A 25,978-nucleotide genomic window follows, 5' to 3' on the forward strand; every position below is an offset into this window, starting at 1 on the left:
TAATATTGACTATTAACTCCGATTATAGTTAAATTTACAATACAGAAATATGATACTATTGCACATATGTATGGTAACAATAACCCGGATTTAATAGCCATACCTGTATGCTATTACTGGCCATAAGCATAGCTGTCCCTATATAAGCAATACTATTCTGGTATTATTAACCATTTAATGGTTATGCCAACTATACCATTTTTTAGGGTGTAGTATTAGAAACAGAGGAAACTTAAGCTTGAGACATAAATATCCAAATCATGTCTTGCCCCCCCCCCCCCACTTTTAACTTCCAATCGCCGCCACTGCTGTCAGTAGCTGGTGTTAATATGTTGAAAAAATATATAATAAATGCATATCTACAGCAAGTAAAAATACTCAATTCAACGATACTACATTCATTTGAAATAATGTAACGGCAACATAAATGAAAAAATTATAATTAAAGAGTAACTAATATATGTTTTTTAACAAATGGCAGCTCCTGCAATCTAGCGAGTATTCTACGAACTTCCCAGCACACATACTTTCTCATTATTTTTTTTTTTCGAAAAGAAGCTGCGTAGAAGAGGGAGATTCTTACATAAAAAAAGGACAATACTCCTGTCCCCCTTCCATATTCCTAAATGTTCGTAGTTATAGTGCTAAAAGAGAGCAATATCAGCAGCCAAAACGTGGCGGAAACTCTCGAAGAAATCTTAGATCCTTGAAAACTTTTTACAGACATGAACTGAACTTGGTATTTTCACAGCCCGGATACGCTATTTAAAAAGAACAGAAATCTCCTAAATAGAAAAAATTATGTGATATAGAAAGTCTTGTTCGATGCCTAGAATGGGTCCAACTTAGAAAACGGAGTATATGTATATATATATATATATATATATATATATATATATATATATATATATATATATATATATATATATATATATATATATATATATATACTTTAACATATATTGCTGGGAGTGTAGTATTTTTTTTATAACAATCTAGGGAATTAATAAGTGCTTCTCTATGGCTGAAATATTCGCTATTTTGAAACAATGACCGCCTACTTTTAAAACTTCCTTCCATGTTTAAGAATTCTACATCTGTACTACTAAGGACAGTATTCGATACGAAAATCTATGTAATCAGTTCAGTGTATTAATTCTGCTATATAATACGTCCTTATCTGTCTGGAATATCCGCCATCTTGAAAACATTGAGACCATTTTGAATATAAACTTCTGCAATTGTGAATTTGACTTCAACACTGGCAAAAGTGGAGATTCGATCGAAGATCTTTGAAATCAGTCAGTATATCAATTCTGTTATACAATAATATTTTGTTCCGAGCCTGATATATTCACCACATTGGAAAATGGTCGCCATTTTGAAATTTCAAGTGGCTAACGTTATTTTTTAACTGAGTAACCCTTAAACAATATCCATACCAATTTTGGTGCTTGTTTCCCGTTTTGAACGATTATTCTGAAATATGCAATTATATGCCCCACTAATACTCGACAATAATAATAATAATAATAATAATAATAATAATAATAATAATAATAATAATAAACTTACATACATCAATAATAGAATAAATAATATGCTCTATTCAGTATCGTAAACTCAATCGTAATTTTTCAGCTTTGTGTTTTTCTTCAATCAATACGCATACACCGTAAACAAGTCTGTGTGTGCTTTATGCAATATACAGTATTTCGTTCAATCGAGTGTCACTGAAGCAGCTTCAGTTCGAAAATTCTTATTTTGGAAGTAAAATTATTAAATTCTAAGCCTTTTCTAAAACTATTTTAGAGATGCTATACAATCTAGGAGCTATGAAGTGGTGATCTCCATTTTAAACGACTTTTTCGTTTTCTAATTAGGGACATATTTTGTTTCACTCTCGTAACTTGTTTCCGAGATATGAACAGTTTTTGATTTTCGAATTTTCAACAATAACTTCGAATTTCGAAGGAATTTGAAGTTGATTTTCTGGCCAAAGTTATCTTTGGTATAAATATCACAGCAATCCATGTAAGAGCACTTTTCACCGCCTTATCCGCCTATGCCCTTTGCAGTATTAACCTTCTACCATTTAGCTAGTTCACTCTTATACATGTTCTTTATTTCTAAAAGTAAATGTTAAGTACACTTCTGAAGATTTTGGTATTTCGACTTAAGTGAATGGAAAGGAATGCATACATTTCAATGTAGAATCGATTATAATACACTATGCGGCAAAACAAACAGTACTGAAATCACATTCTTAACATTTATTTATTTACTTATTTATTTATTTGTTGTACAACTTAACGAAATATAAGAAAGGTTGTCAAATGTATGTCAACTAAATGTTACTCAACACATATTGTAAATTTACAAGGAATTATTCCTGTACATCATGTGTTCAAAATGTTGAACATTATGTCGCACATATTCTTCATAGTAGTCCTATAGATCAATGGACATGTTAGTGAACACGGTTTGCTGGAATGACAAAGCAAATGACCGAATCTTTTCTCTTAACTCCGGTATAGTGGTAGGAAGTTATCTGTTCGGAAAATTGCTTCCTTCAGCATAGCCCGTATGTAGGCATCTGGAGTCATGAGGTGAGGGGAGTGGGAAGGATATGGAAAATCCGTTCCACAGCAAATCAAGCGATGTCCAAACTCTTGTGAGCAGAAGGATAAGTGACTCACTTGCAGTATGTGCAATAGCTTCGTCTTGCTGCATCCATTGTTGTTATAACGACAGATTTTACGTGCGGTAAAAGCTGCACAAATCATGCAAGACAGGGTCAATAATCAACTGTTGATTGATGTGGCGATCAAAGTACACATGTCTTTTCAGCACTGAACCATATGATACTGATGAAATCTTCATTTTCATATGCCATAGCTAACACTCCAAAGCAATACAGTAGACATCGACGCTAATCTCCTGCAGTGAGACGCTGTCCCACACCGTATGAGCGGAAATATTGCTCGACAATAAGTATCTCCTCTTCTGTTGTGAGTAACATTATCTTCGCACCAACTGCACACTACGTTAATCCACACACAACTGAGCACACATGTGGCACTCACATCCAGCGTTGCCAGACTCACAGCTCGGAATTATTCCAAAACCTGATCGAAATTATGCTAGATTCGGTCAAATTATGCTAGATCCTCATAATTACTAATTCAGGAGTTTTAAAAGAAAAAAAACGAAGTTGAGATAACGTAACTTAAAATATGCAGAGCGCAAGAATGCGGGGATAGAACTCAATACTTCACGCACCAAAGCTTTAACTCAACTGAAGTAGTGCAGTCGTTGCCAGACTCAATGGTGTATATATCGTATAAATGAAGGAAAAGTGTTTGTTTACATATTTTGAAAGAAAATTACCTCGCAGCATAAGCAGAGTTGGGAATTGTCTGCTGGAAGGCAAATTTTTGGTCGGTCTTAGACCTTTCATTTCAGGAATAAAGATGGTCATGAAGTCAGAAATAAAGATAGTGGAATTGTCAAAAAGTTGGGGGGGAGAATGGCCCCCATAGCTCCGCCCATGCCTCGCAGTTAGAGGATTAGAAAACCCTGGGTGGAGCCACACACACACACACACACAAAGCCCAAAGCCGTTTCTAACCTACTTCGGAAAATAAGACTTCCTGTATGGTTTACCGACTGTATGAATCAATGGGAGCGGATATTTTACTGCGGTTCTTTTTCTTCCCACGACCAACTTCTTTTTCATCTGCAGGTTTTACGGCTTTTTGATAAACTTGCTGAAATTATGCTAGATTTGGGCAGGATGCTAAAGGCAAGATGCTAGATGCTAAGGACATGCAAATTATGCTAGATCTAGCATCATTACGCTAGATCTGGCAACGCTGCTCACATCTCATACCACATAGCATCTGAGCGCCATCCGTAAGCGAATTTCAGTACTGTTTGTTTTGCCGCATACTGTATTTAATCAATTGTATTGACTTATTTTCTTCCTTTCTTTTGAAAAAAAAAATGTTGTTAGATTTTTTTTTTCATATTTATTTCTATTAACTCATCTTATTATATTCTTAGGTTTCTGACATTCATAAACTGGCAAGCAGATGCTATTCATTCTGTAGATCGCAATGCTTCAGTAACAGTTGGAAGTTGGTCGGCACATGTACTCTCTGATGCATTGGGACATAGTAAGGAACATTTTATTTATTTTATATGGATTCTTCTATTACGTTAGAAATTCTTACTTTTGTAATTGTTCGAATTATTGACAGCTTTAATTTTGTTATCGGTATACATGAAAATATTTGATTATTTTAAGATAAATCATTTTTAATCAAACTGATAGGCATATTGCAAAACATGACACTACCAGAAATTACTAAGAAAATGAAACTAAAATGAAATCTTTGAGTTTAACGTCTTAAGATTATGCCCTTTAGAGTAAGGGAGACGGATGATTAAGGCAAGTAAGTGATAATGGAAGAATTGATGGAATGAGAATGTGGGAGGAAAGGAGAGCCCCTCGAGAAGCTTCACGAACACAATGTTGTCCACCAGAAACTTACTCTTCAGGAGATCGAACCAGGGACCCCATGCACCAGAGATAAGCGCTTTACCATTGAGTCACCGTGTCAAAAAAAATTACTAAGAGTTGTTTCCATATCGTAAAAAATAATTTCCTATTTAGACTATGAGTTTAAATTGGTATATTTATTTTATTAAAATCGGTAATTGCATTAAAATATTGGTATTATTTCTGAAAGTAGTATTTGACAAAGAAATCCGAAATTTGTCATTTATTTTTTGTGTAAATTTGTATGTGCAAAATTCGTGAGTTTAGGATGTAAATTCAATCTTATGAAAAACTTCAAATGTTTTCATCTTACTTTTCGATAAGCAAATGGTAAATTCATTATCACATATAAATTTTGAATGTTTAATGAAAAACAGATAATATGAGAGGTGACACTAAAATATTCAATGGAGGTATATACTATGTTAAATATCTGTAAATTTAAAAGATTCTTTAAATAATAACAGCATATTTGAAAAACATATAAAGTTAAATAAGCTGATCAATTTTCATTTGTGATAACGAATGTCTATGTTAATTAACGAAACGTTATTATTTTTTAAAAAGTGTTAAACGATAATTTTCTTAAAACTATTCTATTTTGATATAATAAGGTGTATATTTTCTTTAGGCTTTTTCATTAACTTCACTGCTTGATGTTGAAAAGAAGTCACATTTAAGCAAATTTTAATGTTCAGACTGGCTTATTTCTGATCTACCGTTGTTTCGCGTCTCCTGCTCATGAACGTATCCTTGCATAGTCCCTTTAGTTTCACCTTGTCCTCAACGGGAATATATACAATTCTTGCTTGAAGTGATAATGTAGTACAGGCTGGTGCCAATTTTTCTCATCAATAATAGTTTTAAGGCATAGTTGTGCAGCTACATTATTAATTTGTACACAATTATTTGGGCTTTTAATAAAGTAAACGACATCTCGTAAAACTGCACGCTACACTAATTAAGTAGCGGATGAACAATAATAATACTTTCCTGTTATTCTTAAAACTATATAATTTTTAAAAAAAGGAAAGAAAATTTAGTGCCAATTTGCTACACTTAAATATATACGCTATTCTTCCACAAGAGGCACGCCATAACAAATACCACCTGTTTTCTTAATGCACGAATTTGTAATATATACAAATTACATTTTAGACACAATTTAACGTAAAATTATCTATGTTACCATTATATCCACTTATTATTTTGATTTCCAAAAACTGTTTCAACTGCATCGATAACACTAGTCGGAAAAAAAAAAAGAAAACTGGTGCACGGAAGAAAATACCTGATTCCAATAGAACTTTTCACGTAGAATTCGAATCTGCAATCAGTTTTTCTCCATCACCCTCAGTTTTGCCGAGACAGAGGGATTTTCGGGAAATTTCCCCTCAAATTCCCCTTTTTTAAAACCATTTGCATACCTGTAGCTCGGGTACCTTTAGGTATATAAACACACAAATTATATTGCATGTTAGCTTGATTTATACTTAGTAAGCCCGTTAAGTTTCATAAGAATCGCATTATTCTTTCTAGAGAAATAAATATATTTATATAAAAATATGCTATGTGTACTGTTCATTTTATCGTATTCATTTGTGCATATAAAATCACATATAACTTCCACGAAAGTTACAATATAAGTACGGTTTATACCTCGTTGGATTTGAAATAAAACATATTTTCAATTATGTATACACTGTCACCATTTTTTGTATGAGGGAATTTCTAGAGGAATTGTGTGAGAAATTCCCTCCAAAAAGTAGTTTATAAGATGTTTTTTGTCTTAACTTGCTATTTGTATATAGTGGTACAGAAACAGGAACTGCACTAAAACATAATTTTATGTCTACTTAATAAATAATACAAAAGAAGTGAGTGGTATTACCTTAATAAATGAACACTTATTTACCTTAACTAAAATATTTTAGTTGTAGACTTTCTTCTGTGTTTAGCTTCTGGAACATCTCTTTTGATAGTAAGACTATTCATGGCTTTGGATTAATTGTTTTAACAAAAGAGACACTGACCAAAGTTTAATACGTTACTTTATTTTAAATTATAATTTGTTACTGTTTCGGATATCTAGCATATCCTTCTTCAGACACGATCGAAATTAATGAAAATACAGACATATATATAAATGTTGTTTATAAGATGTTTTTTGTCTTAACTTGCTATTTGTATATAGTGGTACAGAAACAGGAACTGCACTAAAACATAATTTTATGTCTACTTAATAAATAATACAAAAGAAGTGAGTGGAGAAATGAGATAACAACATTTATATATATGTCTGTATTTTCATTAATTTCGATCGTGTCTGAAGAAGGATATGCTAGATATCCGAAACAGTAACAAATTATAATTTAAAATAAAGTAACGTATTAAGCTTTGGTCAGTGTCTCTTTTGTTAAAATCTCTTTTGAGTGTACAACAGTAATCAGCTAGCATTTGTGAACACTGTCCCTGGTATCTCTTCTCCACGTAGGAAATATCCTGATGAAGACGTTCCCCAAGCTCACCACTAACAGCACCAAGGGTTTCAGGAAAGAAATCCAGGTGGGAATCTATAAAGTGAACTTTAAGGGACATGTTGCAACCCACTTCTTTGAATGATTGCAGGAAATCACTCACAATTTCACGGTAATTTGGGGCTTTCTGGTTTCCTAAAAAATTCTCTGTTAAACATTTTAATGAGCACCAAGCTGCTTCCTCAACCGGAGTTAAGAGATCCTCAAATTTTTGGTCACGAATCAACATTTTATTTGGGGGCCTACAAAAATCCCTTCCTTGATTTTACCGTCACTAACCTGAGGAAATTTTTCCTTGAGGTAACAAAATTCTGCATTACTTTTGTCCATTGCCTTAACAAAATTTTTGAAGAGCCCCAACTTTATGTGAAGAGGAGGTAGAATTATCTTATCAGGGCTCACCAGTGAGGAATAAACAACATTCTTCTGTCCAGGAGTTAATACACGCTTTGGCCATTCCTTCTTGATGTAATGTTTCGCTTTGTTCCTCCGGTCCCATTCGCAGAGGAAACAACAATATTTCATATAACCAAGCTGCAAACCCATTAACAAGGAAACAACTTTTAAATCACAGCAAACGGTCTACTTGTCTTTCTCATACTGAATTCTTTCTAACACTATTTTGATGTTTTCATAGGTTTCCTTCATATTGGTTGCATAAGTCAAAGGCACTGAAAGAAACTTGTTGCCATTGTGTAAAAGGACAGCCTTCAAACTAGTTTTGGAAGAGTCAATAAACAATCTCCACTCTGTACTTATATGTGCATGTCCGAGTGTATCCATCACAGCACAGACATTATTACAATACACTAAATCATTTTCTTGAGAATAGTAGTTTTGAAACTCTGTATGACGGTTTCGAAAAATACACACTTTAATGTCACGATGGAGCAGATTCCAGCCTTTAAGTCTAGAAGCAAGAAGTTCTGCCTGTATCTTGGAGAGTTTTAAATCCCATGCGAGCTCATTTAGTTCACCCTGAGTTATCAGATGGGGATCCCATGTAGATGTGCTTCCTACATAAGTAGGATCATCTACTTCATTTTGGAACTTCAGTAGTTCCCTCAAGTACGTAATCCTCATTTACCGTAAGATGAGCAGGAGGTACTGGTACAGGTAATTCTGCACTGAGTGGAACTGGCCTAATTGCTGATGGCAAATTAAAGTACTGTACTGTGTGCTTAGATTTAGTGGTTATTCCTTTTATCTGTGTCATACAAAAGTAGCAGTCTGAAGAATGATCTTTTGGTTCCCTCCAGATCATCGATACTGCGAAGTTCATGTTTCGTTCACCATTTGCCCACCCAGTCAGACGTTTCATGCAAGTATAACAAATGTAGTGAGGAGCCCAATTCTTATCTTGGTCTCCTACACAGCAACCAAAATATAACTGATAACACTTCCTCACAAGTGGAGTAAAACATCGACGTTGCGATTTAAATATCAGCTCTCCACATACATAACAGAAATTGTCTGGGTGATTTAAACACTTCCTCGACATCTTGTATCCTGTAAGGCATGGGCGGCGATTAGGGGGGGCAGTTGCCCCCTCACTTTTTTAAGTAGCCAATTAAGGTATATAGTTTCATTTGAAAATGTAAAGTTTTTGTATGTATTACTGGTTCATAGAAAAAATGGTGCCATATAGAAGTAATATTTGCCGTTGCGTGAGTACATATTGGTTGTCTTCCTGTGGAATTAAGAAAGTTACAGGAATTGGGTTTTAATTGCCAGTGATAATAACACAAAAATTAACCTATTCGAGCACAATTGCACATACTTTCACTTCTTCTTACAAGGTCTCGATATCTTAGTCAGCCGCTTTGAAACGAATTGCGAGAACATTTCGAGAAAAAAAGGTTTTTATACGATATTCTTTAACTGCACAAAAATTCACAGTTCCAAAAGTGTCTTTTCTTTATAATAGTAAGGAATACTGATTAAAAAGTGAGTAACATGAAACAACTTCTAGCTTTTCCATTGTTTTGCAGTGTAACATACAAGTCAAGTGGTGTGTTTAGGTATGTATGGGTATGGGTGTATATACAATTAAATTTAGTGAATTCAACTTAATTCTAGATTTTTAGATTATTTTGTATAACTAGAGTGTGGAGTGATTCTAAGCATTGTGTTTTGATGTGGTCCAAAAGAGTGAAAACTTCACCTAATGTTAACGAACATGTTTCGGGAAGCTGCAAAAGTACGAGGGCGGGGAGAAAAGTTCTCGGCCTGACAATGAAAGACTGCGAATTTCAGTTCAAAAATTATTTTATTTTTCGACATAATCTCCCTTAACTTCAATACACTTGGTCCAGCGTTTCTCCATCAGTATTCCTTCCCAGAAGTGAGAGTCTGGAAGGTTGCGAAAATAGTCATCCACGACCGTCTCAGCTTCTTCATTCGATGTGGAGCGCTTCCCAGCAAGAAATTTCTTCAAGTTTGGAAACAGATAGAAGTCTGTTGGTACCAAATCAGGAGAATATGGGGGATGGCCGATTAAATCGTACCCCAAATCCCGCAGTTTTCCCATCACCAATGCACCTTTGTGCACAGGTGCGTTGTTCTGGTGAAAGGTGATTTTCTTCTTCTTCAAGCCAAGCCTCTCCTCGCGAATTTTGGCATCCAGCTGGTCAGGAAGGTCGGAGTAATATTCGCCTGTAATTTTTCTCCCTTTTACAAGGTAATCAATTAACAAGATCTCTTTCTCATCCCAAAACACACTGATCATGACCTTTCCGGCCGTCTTCGCTTTCTTCCGTGCTGCACCACCGGCTTCCACCCACTGCTTGGACTGCTGTTTCATTTCTGGTGTGTAGTGGTGAACCCATGTCCCATCCATTGTCACAAATCGCCGCACAAAATCGGTCGGATCCCTTTGAATCGGTCCAAAGATTGCTGCGAAAATCGTTTTCGCATTTGCTTTTGATCGGCAGTCAGCAAATGCGGCACCCATCTTGCGCAGAGCTTTCGTATCCCTAGTCCTTTGTGCAAGATGTTTCGCACCCATTCCTCCGATATCCCCACACTCTCAGTTATCTCACTCACCTTCACTCGCCTGTCATCCAACACAATATCGTGCAATTTTCGATTGTTTCCGGTGTGGTTGCGGTTTTCGGCCTTCCTTCACGTGGTTCATCTTCGAGGGATGTGCGACCACGTTTAAATTCAGCTGCCCACTTTTTAACGGTTGACATGGAAGGAGCGGAGTCCCCGTAAACTTCTGTCAACTTCGGATGAATTTCCGTAGGGGTTAATCCATCCAAAACGAAAAATTTGATTACCGCATGATATTGAAGTTTATCCATTTTCACAACTAACACGCAAAATGTCGAACTGCAACAATGCCTGCAGTCACTAGCCTGCACTAGAGAACAAGTTGACACTTGTTATACGAACAACTGAAAAGCGCACCCAGGCAAGAATAATAAAATGTTGCTGATTGGAGTGCCATCTCTGGGTCAGGCCGAGAAGTTTTCACCCCGCCCTCCTAAATATTTCTTTAAATGTAGCATATGCTTGTAGTAATTACTGTCTTTCATTTTCTGAGAGTAATAACATACATTTAATAGCATGTGGAATTAAAAATTAAGTCGTTCATTAATTCCCAGTTTCAATGTAACTTCTACAAAACAATCCTCATTATTCATTACTATGATTAATATTACCCTTTCTATTTATTTGTTTTGCTAATTTGTTATTAAATAATCTGATCACACAATTTTCCAGACAGAATTTCAAGATGTTCAAGAGCAAGGAATCAAATTTCTTCTTATACTTCGTTGTTTAAAAGTACAAAGAGCTAATACCTACTTCTGTTGCTCTTGTCAATTTACTTAATAAAATATGAAATACGATATACGGTATTTCAACTGAAAAATATAGTGTTAGAAAGAACCAGGGAAACTAAGACTGATACACAAATATTCAAATCATGCCTTGCCCCCCACTTTTAACGTCCAATTGCCGCCACTGCTGTAAGGTATCATACACACATACAGACACGAATCTACACTTCATCAATCATGAAGCAGCACAAACGTAATCTAACTCAGTGCATCACCACACAACACAATCTATTCGAACTCCACAATGCACAAACACTTCAACTTAGGCGCGCTATACACCACGAGGTCAATCCTAGGAAATGTCTTAGGATTTATCTTCGGGAAAATGTTATGACATATCTTGTAGGAAATCCTACCCTTTTTGTGCCATACACGTGAAGAGTTTTCCTGTCTGACCGAATGACGTGTATCAACATTGTGAAATAGTTCTATTTAATAAAAGTACAAAATTGAAGAATTACTATGCTAACCATACTGCACATCCCACTGATATTAATAACAGACGTTATATTGTTAAATTGGATACCTCTAAAAAAGAACATAAATGTCAGAAGGGTGCTGTATACTTTTGGTGCACCACATGTTAGAAGATTTACAAATAAAATTTAATACTTTGCATGGAAAGATATATTTATAAGGATCAAATTTCTGCAAACAACAGAATTAAATACAAAGTAATACAGCTGTATTTTATGTTTACAATTGTAGGGTTACTAGTGTAAAATTATTATAAATGTTTTAACGACCGATAAAATAGGTGAGAGACAATGTTTAGCAGAAAGGGTCCAGCTAATTTTTCTAAGAAATGTTACAATTTTGGTAGTTTCTATTTACATTAGTTTAGTTTAGGCTGGTTCAGGTTAGTTACGGTTATGTTACGGTTATATTAGTATATGGCTCCAGCTAATTTTCAAAAAGTGATAGAATTTCGCTTACTTATATTAATATTAGGTTAGTTTAAGTTAGTTAATCTCATTAGGTTAGATTTTGTTAGGTCCAAGTACTTGTATCTTCCATTTCTCCTGTAAATTTTGTATGTTTTGCCTACTTTTGGACCCTTCTGCGAAACATTTACCTAAGTGAATGCATATGAAAGATGACCGGTGATACTATTTTCCACCACCGGTTTATTTCTGTATAGTTTACAGAAGCTATAATTTATGTTTACAAGTGCAGCGCTACCACCACGATACCATGACAATTACTATTCAAACTCGTATCGTTGCCGAAACCCACTTGTTTTCACTATATTAACTGACGCGCCTGCTTCCTTCGCTTGCACCCTCTGACTGACCTGGGGTCCCGGCTTCGCCCTGCTTTGACTGTTAGATAGTATTCGTACTTTCCAGAGGCCACCTAGCATAACTTGGTTTGCGTTTTTTGCATTATAGTTTTTATGCTATATATCCGCACCCTGTATTTGTACGTAAATCGTAAAAGAATTGTAGTTTATCATCAATTGCTTTTGATGGTTCTCTTGAGGGATTTTATTTATGCTATGTGAATAATTTTCATGTCGGTCAACGTAAATCATTTAGAAAACAGTGATAAATTATAATTTTTCAACAATTATTTCGAGTGGTACACCTAAAGTTAACCTGTACGATTAGACGATTCCTCATCAGTTGTGTTTTCACTTGTTTTGTTTTCACTTTCTCTTACCTGATGTCGCTTAAATCGAAATCTTACGAATTTTCTTTCCGAAATAGAGCGTGCTCTAAACAAGAGAAATCTCATAGGATCGTTCAGAACACAGGAAATGACATGCGATCTGATGCCATACACGTTGAGATTTTGACTCTAGGACAAATCGTAAGAGATTTCCTAGGATCTATCCTATAGTGTATAGCACGCCTTACACGCGGCCACATCTAAAACACCTCCAGCTTGGACCATGACTCAACGCTACTAACAGTCATCAGGCTACGTGAGTCATCAATTTTTTATGCATTGTTGCCAGATCAAAATATTTAAAAGTGACTTATTTTCCACAGAAAGCATGCGTGTATTTGTGCTTGTATTTGAGTATCCATCTATGTACCGACATAATACGTCAAAGTTAGGTTTTTGTGTTTGATAAAAGTCTTGCATAGTATATTCTTTATTACCTATAAATAGACACAATAGTATATATCTCTAGACAGAATAATGCGATTTACATGAAATTAACCTTATTTATTAAGTAGACACAAAATTATGTTTTAGTGCAGTTCCTGCTTCTGTATCACGATATACAAATAGCAAGTTGAGACAAGAAAATCTTATAAACTACATTTGGAGGAATTTTCCAACAAAATCCCTCTAGAAATTCCCTCAGTAGAGTACATATGTATGTTCTGCAGACACTTTTTCCCCTCCACCCCCCTAACTAACAAAAACTATGAAGCCGCCACTGATCATTGTACTTTAACACAGAAGGATACCCCAAAGTGAGATTGAATATGCTTTTATGACATTTAAAATCATAAAAACTTATAACTAACTTACATCTAAAACTTATAACTTATAGTGCTGTTTTTGATTGAAAAAATAGTTTTTGTTTGGTGTAAATCGGATCATAAATAACTGAATTATAAAAGTTTAAAGTTTAGTATGTTGTATACAGCTGCTACAGATATATGTATATACACTCCCGCTCAATCGCATACACACACATCTACAATATCAGCTGTCGAGCACACATATACATATATAGCAAAGAAGAAGGAGGAAGTAAAACTTGTACGCTTGCCAATTCTTTCTTTCTATCTCATTCTCTCTCTCTTTCCTTCCCAGCTCTGAACGACAGAGAGGTTTATGCAATAGAAACAGAGAGAGAATGACTAACAGCGAAGTAACTGCGGCATATCCTTCGCCTCTCATATACTTAGCATTGGATTTAACAGCTAAGCATAGCTCGGGCGCCGTATTCTTCGCTCAACTTTTCTCTCGTAACGATCAGAATTCAAGCGAATACATCTTCGCCGTTAGCATCCTTGTCGACAGAGTCACTATTTAGTTCCAAAACGTGCTACATGCATGCGCTAGTGTTCCATATACAAAATGTATTTCTCACATCTTCTCTCTTTCTCCCACACATCTCTAGAGTTGAAGCATTCAGTGATACCAGATTTCAATAACTAAGTTGTACCACATAATCTAGAAAACAGGGTTGGAAACTAATTCTTTTTATCATATTTTTCCAGAATTGTTAAAATTACCGAATTTGTTATAACTTCGTCAAATATTAACCGATTTTCAAAATTCAAACGTCAATCAATAGAGAAATAAATTTAAATTTTTTGAATGTATTGTAGGTTGCATAACTTTAAGGATATTATTTAAAAACTCAAATAAATCTCTTATTTATGTATGGATATTTAAAATTCGAATGACATTCAAAAGCACTGCTTCTCCTTATGCATTGTGTATGTTTAAAGATCTCAGTTTTATGGCTTTATAACCATAAAACACTTAGAACATACTTAAAATTACAAGTTCGGATATTGATAATGGAATCTTCTGTTAACCTCGTTCTCTATAGGAAACAATGACTTCTTAAATTCTGTCCACTGATCGTAATTCAAGCTGAATAGACAGCCGTTAATATCAAAAACCACTTGAACTTCGGTTTGCTCATTTTTCACAATTACATTGAAATTGTTAGTAAGTATAAACTTCTTTTGGGGATCCATTTCTAACCACTCCATTTTTTACTTCTGACGACATATTTTTTGTTCATATTTGTTCATTTTTTTGGATTTACATACAGAACTCAACAGTTGGATAGTTATCTTTTAGACCAGTGTATTTGATTTTTATTCCATCTTTAACGATCTCATCAATCATTTTATCTGTTAAGTGTTTTGTAAATCTAGGTGGAAGAAAAACCTTGAACTTCTCACACTCGACCAAAATGCTCTTTCCAAACTTAGTTTTAATCTTTTCCATTTTTACAATTTTATATTCCGTATTTAATTCTAATTCTCTTAATCCAATAACCTGTTTTTGTTCAAGACTTCCAAGCTTGTTTAAAAAATCAACGTGTTTTGCCATCGTATTTATTAAATAGAAAATCAATGAACACTTTTCAATTTTTATTTTCACCAAAAAATATTTAATCATTTTATCAATTTCGTTTTATGGAAAAACTTCCATAAAACAATCGTTAATGAAAACAGTTTGAGGATGCAAGGGTATCTTTTCGATACCCTTTAAAGTCGAATACTGTTTTTTGATATTTTTCTCTTACATGGTCGCCTATGGCTAACTGATAAAGGGCCAGCGCTGGTAGCCCTTAGATTCTTGAACCGTAGGGTGAGCAAAACGCTCACCTTTAAAATCTCTATATGTCCGTTGATATTTTGTTAACTATCTAAAACTCTTCTACTACTTTCTCATTCTTGGGATCATATGTAAAGTTCTTTCGCCCAATTAAAATCGCATAACATATAGTATTAGCAGCCACAGCTTCTGCAAAGTCTACAACAATCTTTGTTTGTTCTCTCATTTACCGATACCTTCTTCCTCTTACTACAATTAATCACATACATTGGCCTGTTATCTATAAATTCTTTAGGGTCATAGTACATTTCAGTGTTACCACATGTTATTCTCTTAAATGCAGTATAGTCTTCGTACATCTTAAAATAATCCTTGTTAGCAATATCTAAGTTTCTTGATTCTTTTGGAAATACCTCATTCCTTCCATTCTTAAGATAGATATTCTTTTCCTTACAATGATCAAACTTACTTGCATCTGCTGTTTGTTTACCACTTCTATCAGTTTGGAACATTACAACTACAAAATCAGGCATATCAAATTGTCTAGAATTAAATTGAGTAGTAACATCAAACTCTAAGAAAGAACCTGCAACATTCTTCTGAACACATTGATAAGTATGGAATGAAAACATGACTTTAGGTTCTTTAAGAATATTCAACTTTAACTTGTTTTCATAATTAGATTCGTATTCAAAATAGGCATTCTTATCTCCATACTTTTTATTGTTATTATTCCATCATGAGGAGCTGCTCCCGATCCAGTCCATTTGTACAAGACATCGTTATTGTTGTTAGCTTTTGTAAATGTTATTCTCAATCCACCTTTCCACATAACCTCTTTATAATCACTTAAGAAGCCTGGAATTAATCTTAATGGGTACAAAACACTAAAGTCCTTTGTTAGACCAAGTTTATCATCTGTTTCAAATCCTGCTTGTTTTAGATATTCAACTTCTAGCTTGGAAATCTTTAATGTTCCGATAGCTGTAGATGTTATTCCAGGTAGTTCAATCTTATCTATAACAACACCATGCTTTCTAACCTCAATTTGAGAAAAGAAGAATGGGAAGAAGTTATCTAGAAGTTTTATAGTATCATTTGCACCAAATGTTCCTCCAACTGATGCACCAACAACTTCAAAAGTCATATGACAATCTGCTTTGTGTGGATGTATGAACCCATCGCCCACATTGAAATCGAACTCAATATCTTTGTTAGCTTCATTCAAATTATTAAATGTTCTTGTGTTAGCCTTAAAGCTCTGTAACTCGTAACTCTCAACACTATCCATTTATTATAAAGAAAATCTTGAAACAACGCTTTTATGGGATATACCCATAAAAGATTCATACATAACAATTAAAAACTTACAACCCCCATCCCAACTTAACCTTAGCACTCATAGCAGTACCAACTCCAAAAGCAGCTAATCGTTCACCAATTGACGCATCACTACTAAATGCTCTTTTCCACGCTTTAGTTTCTAGTTCCTTATCTGCAATATGTCTTGACTCTGTATCTTTATTGTCTCTGTAGTATATATCGTGTTCTTTACAAGCCTCATCTAATGGGTTAATACCTTCATAACCCCTTTCTAATCTTTCTTGAAGCTTAGTCCCAGGCCCGCAAAATCTGAAACCTGGAATATGTAATTCAAATGGGAGTTTATTAATCAAATCATTTACTAATCCTTTCCCAAGCTTCTCATCATTCCAGAATCGTGGTGGTAATGTATTTAAGATCTTAATCAAATACCCTATACCTTTTGGATCATTAGGAATAAACTGTGAAAGCTTATTATTAATCATACTCACTATACCTACTTTCTCATTGTAAAAGTTATCATTTCCAGCCTTTTCTTCTCCATCTATAACTATTAACCTATCTATAAGCTTTCTCACATCATCCATCCATACATACTCTTTAGGTATCTCTGTATATTGTTTAATTCCTTCACCAGACTTTGGTGTTTTCTTTCTTGGTGGTGTTGGGGATAAAGATGGTTTAATATAATTATCCCAAATAGGCTTGATAATATTAATGTACTTAGAACCTCTACTCGATGCTACTTTTTTATTTCGATTATATTTTTGGAAGGCAGCATCTGATTCTATTATTATTTCCTTGTACTGTTCAAAATCGTCATCGTCATAATCTTCAATGGTTTTATTAGTATTTATCGTTAACAATTCCCATAGGCCTTCTGTTCCTTTATAAGTTTTACCATTAATTATCAAATCATCACCATTCACTTTAACTTCAGAATTTCCTACCTTATTTATTATTTTCCCATCTTCTACAGTTTTTATTCCAAACACACTATCATTTCTTTTACTATAATATTTCGTTGCAATCTTACCAAATGACTGTGCTGTTGTTAAAGGTTCTACTCCTTCCACTTTGTCTTTAATTTGTTTTCTCATCTGCTTTATTTCTCCGGTTTTAGGCGTATCACTACTACTTGGAGAACTATCATAAGTTACCTTTTTAGGTGTTTCTAGTAGACTAGGATCTATTGAAGCCGTCTTATGTGCAACTGGAACAAGCTCAGTTATTAGATTTTTATTTTGTTCTGCTACTTCTTTGATCTCACTCCCCAAGTTTTGAATAGCATCAATTACAGGTTGCTCTTGTGTTTTAAATTTATCGTATATACCTGCTCTTTCTTTCTTCCAAGATTTGAAGCCCTTTATCAAGAACTCCTTCAACTTAATATTCTTATCAATTTCTTTCTCATCCATTTATTGTATAGAAAACGAACAAACGTCAATAAACATCAATAAACGTGAAAAAACGTCAATAAACGTGAAAAAACGTCAAACGTTAAAACGTCAAACATCAAAAACATCAAACGTCTATAAAGTGTTTTATCTTGTTCCTATACTTACCATTGTTTACCTTCCTTGTCATATCAATTACTATAAAACCATAATCTTCTTGCCAACATTTTGAACATATCTCTTTAAATTTATCATAAGACATATCTCCTTCAACAAACTCATTATACACATGTTTAAGATTAGTGTCATCTTGTCTGAATATGCATAGGAAGTTAACGTTATCTCTTATAAGCTGTTTAGGTACTTTCGAATATGTTTGTGCAAGATAGAAACAATCTAAATGTCTATGCCTACCTCTTGTAAAGTAATTTCTAACAGTATCTTGATTCTCTAAAATGTAATCATCAAACACAACGACAGAGTATTTTTCACATTCATCAATAGGTACAATAGAATCATTACCGCTTAAGAACGTTGCTATATGCTTCTTAAACTTTAGTTCTGCTTTTTCAAATCGATCTTTTAACTGCTCATACTTTGGCTGATTCATGCTTTTAGAATATATGTAGAAGTAATTATTGTTTAACCAACCTGGCTGTAATAAAAAATTAAATAGCAAAAACGTCTTACCACACCCAGATGAACCCACGATAAGGCATCGAATATCATCAGGTATAAGCTCTCCATTTCTTTTCTTAGCTGTTGTCTCTTTTATCATCTCTTTTACATCCCAATTAATAGTTTTCTTACTCATTTATTATAGAGAAAAACATCACCTTTTATGATCTTATTTGCCTTAGAGTATTCACAACCTAGAAACGCCATCCTAGATCATGTAGACGAAGAAGATAAGAAAAATTCTTCAGAAGTTAAGGGCGGCAATTCACCGCCCTTACCAAAAACACATCCAGATACAGTCTTCATTAACGAGTCTGGACTGCCTTCTTGTAAACGTATGTGCCTGATATGGTGTTATTGATTACCTACTAATTTGACTCATATGATGCTTGTTTAAAAACCCTCGGAATTCCGATGATTAATTTTCTTCTCATAGTACTAGTACAGACCCGGTTCGTTGATGAAGGTTGTGTGAGGTTGTTCATTTGGAAGGGTGTCCGGATTACGGACGCCATTTGTAGTTTCCAGGTTTTCAAATCTACTCTTTATGATCTTATATCTTTAAGTTGTTCTCTGATCTTAAGCAACGTATCTTTTATATATTCGTTGTCCATTTCACCATTTAGTGTTATTACATCTCTAGCTGTTCTTTAAATGAGTTAATACACGTGACAATGGCTTTATATTCATCCTTTCTTTTGCTTATGTTCAACTTAAAAGACAAACCAGTTATAATAGCACTTCCAGTTGCAAGAGACGTTGTTAATATCGAGTAAATTGTTACAGGTATAAAAATATTAATAAACCCAGTTGTTGCAGAAAGCATAACCGACAACTTGATCAAAGTGTAGTATGCATATCTAACAATTCGTAGTTTTCTCTTTTTCTTCTTTAAACTGTATTCTAACTTTTGAATGACATCTTCTATTAACTTGATTACTTTCTCTCTTGGAATATCTCTAGGTAAATCAAACTCATTCATTTATTATATAATAAATGGCTAAGGTATTTAAGCTAACGAGTGATACTTCAGTTTTAAAGAAGAAACTCCATTACGAATTAGACAACAGGAGCAACTATTTAAGTATAGAACTAGTTGGGTTTTACAGTACATATCTAACTCCAAACATAACAACAGAAAAAAACAGTTTCTCATATGGTGATAGACAAGTTTTTATACCAGAAGGGCAATATAGCTTAAACAGTCTTAATGAATATTTAAAATCTCAATCCATCAACATAACATTATCAGAAGATCATTTAAGAAATAGAGTTAAAATTGAAACTGATAGTAATGATGTTACAATTGGGAGTATAGGCACTGTCCTCGGGTTTAATGTTTTTGAAGTTTTAGAAAAGAACAAAACACATATTGGAAGTAACTTGCCAAAGTTTCATCCGTTTGATACTATAAATGTTCACTGTAATATAGCAGATGGCATGTTTGTTAAAGATACTGAATACACACATAGAGAAACAGGGATCATAGCATCATTCAAAATAGATGCTGAGTTCAAACATAGTATCATTTACGAGCCTACTTATCCATTATTTTTCCCTATATCCAAAGACAAGGTTGACAACTTTGAGATAAGGATAGCAGATGAGAATGATTCCTTAATTGATTTTGGTGGAGCAACAACAACTGTACTTTTACAAACTAAGATTTTCTCTTAAATAAATAGGAAGATGTGTTCTATTAAAGGTTGTATGTTTAGCGTTCCTTACAACGAACTAAAGGATTTAAATATCGATCATGTATTAACAAAGAAACAACTTAACGATAAAGCCAAGAAAATTAAAGAAGGTAAAGGAATGAATTTAACTTTAACTACTGCACAAATAAAAAAGATTAAGAAAGAGCATATGGGTGGTTTTATCTTTACAATTCCAGCCATTTTAGCAGCTTTAGGAGCAGTTGGTTCATTAGCAGGTAGTGCAGCAGCGATTACTAAAACTGTACTGGATGCTAAGAAGAATAAACAAGAACTTGAAGAACAAAAAAGACACAATATGGCTATGGAAGAAAAGCAGGGTGGCAGGTAAACCAAAGAAGTCAAAAAACTAAAACCATTGACCAACGTCGATATAGAGAGGTTGGCTAAAAAATTAAAGATAAAACGATTTAGAGGTGTATTTATGAGTGATGAACTTCCACAAAAACCCTATGTAAATGAGTGTGGTATAGTTAACCTCGATAAATCAGAAAACATTGGTACTCATTGGATATGCTATTGGAAAGATAACATAAAGTACGTGTTCGATTCTTATGGTGGTGTTCCTCCTAAACAACTGGTACAATATCTTGGTACCGAAAACTTATTTTACAATGACGAACGAATACAAGACTTTAATTCAGTTATATGTGGTCATCTGTGTGTTAAGGTTTTAAATCTTCTAAATCAAGGGTATTCTTTTAGTGACGTTATGTATATGATTAAAAATGATTAAGTGCTTTTATGGTTTGTATCCATAAAAGTTTTGTGTTAAGATAAACAATGGAAGCTATACACAATAGATTTTTAGCTTATTTTGAGAAGCATCAGGATGAATTAGATGCACTAGATAGTTATAATTTTTATCAGTATTTTGAGTATGTTAGTGAGATAGACTTAAAAGATAGAAACAACGTATATAATGTTATTGATTTATGGAAAATGCTAATACCTAAATTTTTGTACACGGAAGAAAAGTTGGAAAAGTTACGTCCAATAATTACCTTAAAGGACTTGCTGTCAAATTATAGCGCCGCACCATTACAATGCAGTTATTGTGGTAGTAAGTCATTAACAAAAGGTATGAGTAGATACATTTGTGACGATTGTTCTGTAGAGTGGTTGGGTTTACGATACTAATGAAGGAATGAGAGCTGCTTGTGCGAGAAAACCATGGTACGATACTACAAAAAGATTTAAGTTACAGTTATCTCGTTTGCAAGCTTTACAGGATAGAATTATTCCCGAAGAGGTGCTCAAGGTGTTAAATGATGAACTTAGAGATATACCAAGAGATTTAATATCAACAAAAGATGTTCTAGAAGTACTAAAGAAAAACAAATACACAAAATATTATGATGATGTCTATTTAATACACTATCACCTAACCGATCAAAAACCATTAAAATTACAGCATATGGAGGAAACACTTGTAAATGAGTTCGAAAACTTACACGAGGTCTTTAAAGAACTGTATCCGAAAAGAGTATTGTTTATTAACTTGAAATGTGTATTGTACCATCTGTTGAAAAAGCACGATGTTCATGTTGATATTGATTTTAAACACTCACCTAAACAAATAGAAATGTTAAAGAAATGTTCTGAAAAATTAGGATGGGCATTTTCTGTATAATAAATGAGTATGGATATATTTGGTAATGTTAAAGATAGAAAAGGTGATGTTGATATTAGTGAAGAAAAATTAAAATTGTTGGAGAATTTAAATGATGTTGTTAGCGTAAGTCAACTTAGGTCAATAGAAGCTCAATTAGAGAACGATAGAACACGATTTGAAGATGCATTAGAAACGTTACAAGACACATACATGAAGAAAGAAGATTTTCAAAAGATTAGGATGGATACTACTAAATTGGTTATGCAGAGAGAAACCTTGCCTCTACTATATCGATTAAGAGCTAAAAACGTTAAGGAGCCAATCTTCAGAATATTTAATCTCTCTAACGGTTACAAATTTCTCTATAATGGGAAAATAATGCACATGGAATTAAGTTTGGATAAATACTTTTTAGATATATATTTGGGTGATACTTTGATTAAAGAGATACCTTTTGACTTTAAGAAGAACGATATAATTACGATTAAACCAAATAAAAATTCTGCTATGGAAGAAGGACAATTATTGTTTGTTGTAATGTACATAGAAAGAGAGCTTTCCTAAAGACGTTTGCTATATAATAAATATGGATATCTTTGGTAATGTTAAAATGACATCAGAGTTAGATAATACAGTTGTGAGAAAAGATATTGCTATGTTGAAAGAAGAGCTTAACTTCATCAAACGGAGTTATGTTATAGAGCTTCATAGTCGATTGATATCAGAAAATGTTGAAACTCCGTTCTTTTTAATACATAATCTATCTATCACATACAAATTTCTTTATAAAGGTAGGATAATGCATATAGAGTCATCTTACAATACGTATTATATAGATATATATTTAAATGATTCTCTAGTTGAAACTTTTCCATTACACTTTAATATAAATGATAAATTAGCAGTTAGACCATCTAAAGATTCTGATCTGAAACATGGTAAATTACTATTGCTCCTTATGCTCCTTAGAAAGAGAAGACGAAGATAGTGATGATGATGGTGAGAATGTTGATAGCATAATATTAAACAGCGATAGTTATTGATTTTCTATATAATAAACAGGATGTATTGTGTTAAGTGTAAGAAATCGACAGATACGAAGAAAGATACTATTAGAATTGAACAAACAAAGAATGGAAGATATCTAAAGAAAGGTATTTGTTCTGTATGTGGTGTTACTAAAACTCAATTCGTTAAAAAGCCTGATTGACTAGAAGAAGGTAAAGGTGTTAGAGAAGACATTATAGAAGAAATTCACAAACCATCTAGAAAAAACTTTGACAGATTAAGTGTAGTTATAAAAGGTATCGATGATCTTTGGCAAGCTGATCTTGTAGAAATGGATAGCGGAGTATTAAAAGGTGTTTCCAAATTAAATAAAGGTTATAAGTTTTTGCTAACGATTATAGATGTGTTCTCGAAATATGCGTTTGCTGTTCCTGTTAAAGATAAGAGTGGTAAGAATGTTACAGAAGCATTCGAATCCATATTAAGAACGAGAAAACCTAGTAACTTACAAACTGATCAAGGTAAAGAGTTTTACAATAAAGAGTTTAAGAAGTTGATGGAGGAAAATAAGATTAATCATTACTCAACCTATAGTGGTAAGAAAGCTTCTGTTGTTGAGAGATTTAATCGAACACTTAAACAGAACATGTGGAAAAGGTTCACAACACAAGGGAATTATAAATGGATAGATACATTACCAACACTAGTTAAAGAGTATAATCATCAAATTCATAGAACAATTGGTTTAAAGCCTATAGAAGTTAATAAGAAGAATGAGCAAACAATATTGGAGAAAGTGTATCAAAAAGAATATAAGCGTGTTAAGCCCAAATACAAGTTAGGTGATCATGTTCGTATAAGTAAGTCGAAAGGGTTGTTTGAGAAAGGATATACACCTAATTGGTCAACAGAAGTATTTGTTATTAGTGAAGTTATTCCATCCAATCCGCCTACATATAGAATTAAAGATTTAGAAGAAGAGGATGTGCAAGGTAGATTTTACGAACCGGAACTATTAAAGACGAAACATAAGGATGAATACTTGGTGGAAAAGGTGTTGAGAAAGAAAGGTGACAAAGTATACGTTAAATGGTTAGGATTTGATGATTCGCATAATAGTTGGGTAGATAAAAGTAATGTTGTAGTGTAAATATAAATGTTTGTCTTTTATGGTTATTATTCCATAAAAGCTAGTTTGAATGATATAAGGGGTAACAAAACGATACCCCCATAGCATACATTTCCAGGGTTGGAAACACTCTAAGGAGCTTATTGAGTATTACAGTACAAAGTTTGCTTCCCAGAAAGCTGGGGAGCTAAAGCCTTCTTATTACATTCAACCCGTAGGAAGATCCAAACTCCCCCTTGTCCATATTAGTAAAGTTTTGTTTATCGAGTATTAATCCAAAAAATTAGCTGGCTTACATCCAAGCCACCAAAACTCATCTTACACAGTAAAACTAGGTGGTAACGAAAATGAAGTTAAAGATCAACATTTTCTATATAATAAATATGAGTACTATGGATAATTCTCTTAGTTTAAACGATATTTGCTATGAACAGATTAAAGACAATTATTGGTATGGTATTTTTGGTGATTTCAAGTTGATTGTAGATAAGAATACAGGATACTTTAATGCTACTAAGATGTGTCAGAGCGGTGGTAAGAGGTTCGATCATTGGTTAGAAAATAAACAATCAAAACAACTAATAAGGTACTACAATGAAAAATTCAGCTCCCGGCTTCCTGGGAGTTTGTTTTTCCACATATCTAGTAAAAGGAGGTGACAGAGAATCGACCTCAGTTATCTCAGGAACATATATGTATAAAAAGATATTTCTTGCTATTGCTTTATGGGTATCACAAGACTTCTACGACAAGTGCTATGATATCATCGAAGACTATTTCGTTTCTAATTTTAAGCAGATTCAGGAAAACCAAGAAGAGTTGCAATCAAGAGTAGAAGAGATAGAACAAACAATGGACAGATTAAAGATTCAAAACAAGGGCTTAAAAGAAATCGCAGCACCATATACAAACGATAATTCAAAAGATAATTGTCTAATCATATATAAGAAGAACAAACTTAATGATCCTTTCCCTTATTATGCAATCAGATGTCAGAAGAGAAGCCTATATAAGCCTCTTAATGAAGCAGAAGAAAAATATCCGAATCATGTAATAATATACGAAAAGTTTAGAGATCCCAACAGTATTAAGCTATTCAACCTAATGCAGCAAGAACTAGATATTCGTAAAGGTAAGGGTAATGAGTTTTGGACGTCCTTATCAGAAGAAGAATTGGTTAAAGAAATTGATTGCTTGTATGATAGGTTATTATCTGATAATTAAAGTTACAACAAGGGGGCCACCAGCACTGGACCCCTGTCAAACATACAACCTCATACTCGTCTTACACAGTACAACTAGCTGGTAACGAAAATGAAGTTAAAAATAAAGATTTTCTATATAATAGATATGAGTACTATGGATAATTCTTTTAGTTTAAATGACATTTGCTATGATCAGATCAAGGACAACTATTGGTATGGTCTGTATGGTGACTTCAAGTTGATTATAGATAAGAGTACAGGATATTTCAACGCTACTAAACTGTGTCAAGATGGTGGTAAGCCGTTTAAAGATTGGTTACGATTGGTTAACTCAAAGAATCTTATTGAATATTACAACAAAAAAATAAATAGAGCAGATGTGCTCCACTTAAAAAGTTCAACATACGAAATAAAACTTGCAGGTAACGAGATAAATAATAAAATTTCTGGAACATATGTGCACAAAAGAATTTTTCTAGCTATTGCTTTTTGGATATCACATGACTTTTACGAAAAATGTTCTGTAATCATCGAAGACTATTTCGTTTCTAATTTTAAACAGATTCAAGAAGATCAAGAAGAGTTGCAAAGAAGAGTAGAAGAGATAGAACAACAAATGAACGATTTAAGAATAGAAAACACAAGACTTAGAGATATAGCAGCTGAACATACAGAAGATCCAGGGAAAGTACACAAACT

The 25,978-nt window shown here is 33.6% G+C and overlaps 1 protein-coding gene across 1 annotated transcript in view; it reads left to right on the top strand.

Annotated features, from left to right (window-relative positions):
- Positions 1–25,978, top strand: part of LOC145686263 (mannan endo-1,4-beta-mannosidase-like) — a 506,707-nt gene that overhangs the window by 227,598 nt on the left and 253,131 nt on the right. The window contains exon 3 of the mRNA XM_081759388.1: positions 4,066–4,178. Coding sequence (XP_081615514.1) covers positions 4,066–4,178 — 113 coding nt within the window. The remainder of the gene's footprint in view (positions 1–4,065; positions 4,179–25,978) is intronic.

This window comes from Thermobia domestica, chromosome 5, assembly GCF_964235325.1.
Source record: "Thermobia domestica chromosome 5, izTheDome1.hap1.1, whole genome shotgun sequence".
NCBI lineage: Eukaryota > Metazoa > Arthropoda > Insecta > Zygentoma > Lepismatidae > Thermobia > Thermobia domestica.